Below are 2,500 nucleotides of genomic sequence, written 5' to 3'. Positions count from 1 at the left end.
CTCTATTAGTCTTATGTTCTATTCTAAACTCTATGACTCTTTTATTCTATTCTAAACTCTATGACTGTTCTATTCTATTCTATACTCTAATAGTCTTATGTTCTATTCTATTTTCTGACTCCAATGTTCTATTCTATACTCTATGACTCTTTTATTCTATTTTATACTCTATGACTCTTATATTCTATTCTATATTCTGACTCTTATATTTTATTCTAAACTCTATTACTCTTATCTTCTATTCTAAACTCTATGACTCTTATATTCTATTCTAAACTCTATGACTCTTATATTCTATTCTAAACTCTATGACTCTTATATTCTATTCTATACTCTATTACTATATATTCTGACTCCAATGTTCTATTCTAAACTCTATTACTCTTATATTCTATTCTGTTCTCTATGACTCTTTTATTCTATTCTAAACTCTATGACTCTTATATTCTATTCTATTCTCTATGACTCTTATATTCTATTCTAAACTCTATGACTCTTATAATCTATTCTATACTCTATTACTAGTCTATATTCTGACTCCAATGTTCCAATGTTCTATTCTAAACTCTATTACTCTTATATTCTATTCTATTCTCTATGACTCTTATATTCTATTCTATACTCTATTACTATTCTATATTCTGACTCCAATGATCTATTCTAAACTCTATTACTCTTATATTCTATTCTATTCTCTATGACTCTTATATTGTATTCTAAACTCTATGACTCTTATATTCTATTCTATACTCTATTACTATTCTATATTCTGACTCCAATGTTCTATTCTAAACTCTATTACTCTTATATTCTATAGTATTCTCTATGACTCTTATCTTCTATTCTAAACTCTATGACTCTTATATTCAATTCTATACCCCATTACTAGTCTATATTCTGACTCCAATGTTCCAATGTTCTATTCTAAACTCTATTACACTTGTATTCTATAATATTTCGCCCTGCAGGATGATGCGTGCAGTGACTCGTCCTCGCGCAGCGGCGGCTGTAGCCCTCAGGAGCGTCTGTCTCCGTTCGGCCGCCCCGCCCCGGCCCCCGTCGCCCCGGGACACCTGGACGCCTCGACGGAGCGGCTCAACGACGAGCACCTGAGGGCCAAACGCGCCCGCGTGGAAAACATCATCCGCGGCATGAGCCACTCCCCCAGCGTGCCGCTGCCCTCCTCTTCCTCTTCCTCATCTGGCGCGCGGAGCGGGGAACGAGAACGTGAGCGTGATCGTGATCGTGATCGTGAACGAGAGCACGATCGTGAGCGTGAACGTGATCGTGAACGGGACAGGGACAGGGAGAGGAACGGGGATGCGGAGGTTTCGGGGGACGTAGAAGACGGAACCCTGCAGCAGCCGCCGTCCAGCCCGCGGGAGAAAGGAGAGAGCTACACACACACGCACACACACACGGAGAGCTACCGCGAGAACAAGCGCAAGCAGAAGCTGCCGCAGCAGCAGCAGACGCAGCAGACGCAGCAGACGCAGCAGAGCTTCCATGCGCTGGTGTCGGACGCACACACACACCCACACACACACACACACGCGGAGCAGAAGCTGCAGGAGCGCCGCATGCTGAAGGTGCAGCTGGAGGACATGCAGAAACAGCTGCGTCAGCTGCAGGAGAAGTTCTTCCAGATCTACGACAGCACCGACTCCGAATGCAACGACCACCCCGACGACAACCAATCGGAGGACAGCGCAGCAGCACGCTCCGACGACGCCGACGGTAACCACGAAAACGACTCCGCCGCCGACGACCGCTCAGACAACGAGATGTCGGACCTGGACCCGGGTCACTTCCTGGACCGGGCGCGGGCTCTGCTGCTAATGCGGGAGCCGGGTCACTTCCTGGAGCGGGCCAGGCCTAAGCCCAAGAGGGAGGCGTTGCCGTCGACGACGACGGGGAGGAAAGGAGGACCGATCGGGTCGATGATGCACGCCGCCGAGGGCAAGCAGCTGGCCGAGACGCTGAAGCAGGAGCTGAACTCCGCCATGTCGCAGGTCGTCGACACCGTGGTCCAGGTGTTCGCCAAGCCTCCTCCAGTGGGAGCACGACGCACGCAGGTCTACCCGACCCCCCAGGGCCCCCTCTCGGGCTCGTCCGATCGCTTCGCCAACGGCGTCAACGGGGACCACCACAACCGCAACCTCCACCACAACAACGCCAACATGTCCTCCTCCGTCAGCCGGCGTCTGCAGTGCTTCGGCGACGTCATCATTCCGAGCGCGCTGGAGTCGTCGTTCGGCGGCGTGCCGTTGCCCGGCGACCAGACGGAGGCGCTGCCCCTAGTGGTGCGGAGGGTGGTCGTGCCGTCGTCGGGAGAGCAGCAGCACCAGTCCTCGGCCGTGGGGGCCCACGGGGGTCACCACCACCCGACCCTCCACCCCTCCTCCCTCTCCGCCTCCATGGGCTTCAGCCCCCCCCCCTCCTCCTCCTCCTTCAGGCCCCCCTCCTTCGCCCTCCCCCTCATGGGGTACCCCTTCCAGAC

The 2,500-nt window shown here is 51.0% G+C and overlaps 1 protein-coding gene across 1 annotated transcript in view; it reads left to right on the top strand.

Annotated features, from left to right (window-relative positions):
* LOC308382528 (prospero homeobox protein 1-like) overlaps positions 1–2,500 on the top strand; it is a gene marked incomplete at both ends in the record, with an annotated part of 26,074 nt that overhangs the window by 889 nt on the left and 22,685 nt on the right. Inside the window, 1 exon segment of the mRNA XM_080860932.1 lies at positions 969–2,500. This exon segment is cut by the window's right edge and continues 352 nt beyond it. Coding sequence (XP_080717058.1) covers positions 969–2,500 — 1,532 coding nt within the window.

The sequence above is a fragment of the Sprattus sprattus genome (assembly GCF_963457725.1).
Source record: "Sprattus sprattus genome assembly, contig: scaffold_135, whole genome shotgun sequence".
Lineage (NCBI taxonomy): Eukaryota > Metazoa > Chordata > Actinopteri > Clupeiformes > Clupeidae > Sprattus > Sprattus sprattus.
This window is presented reverse-complemented; position numbering and strand designations above follow the sequence as displayed.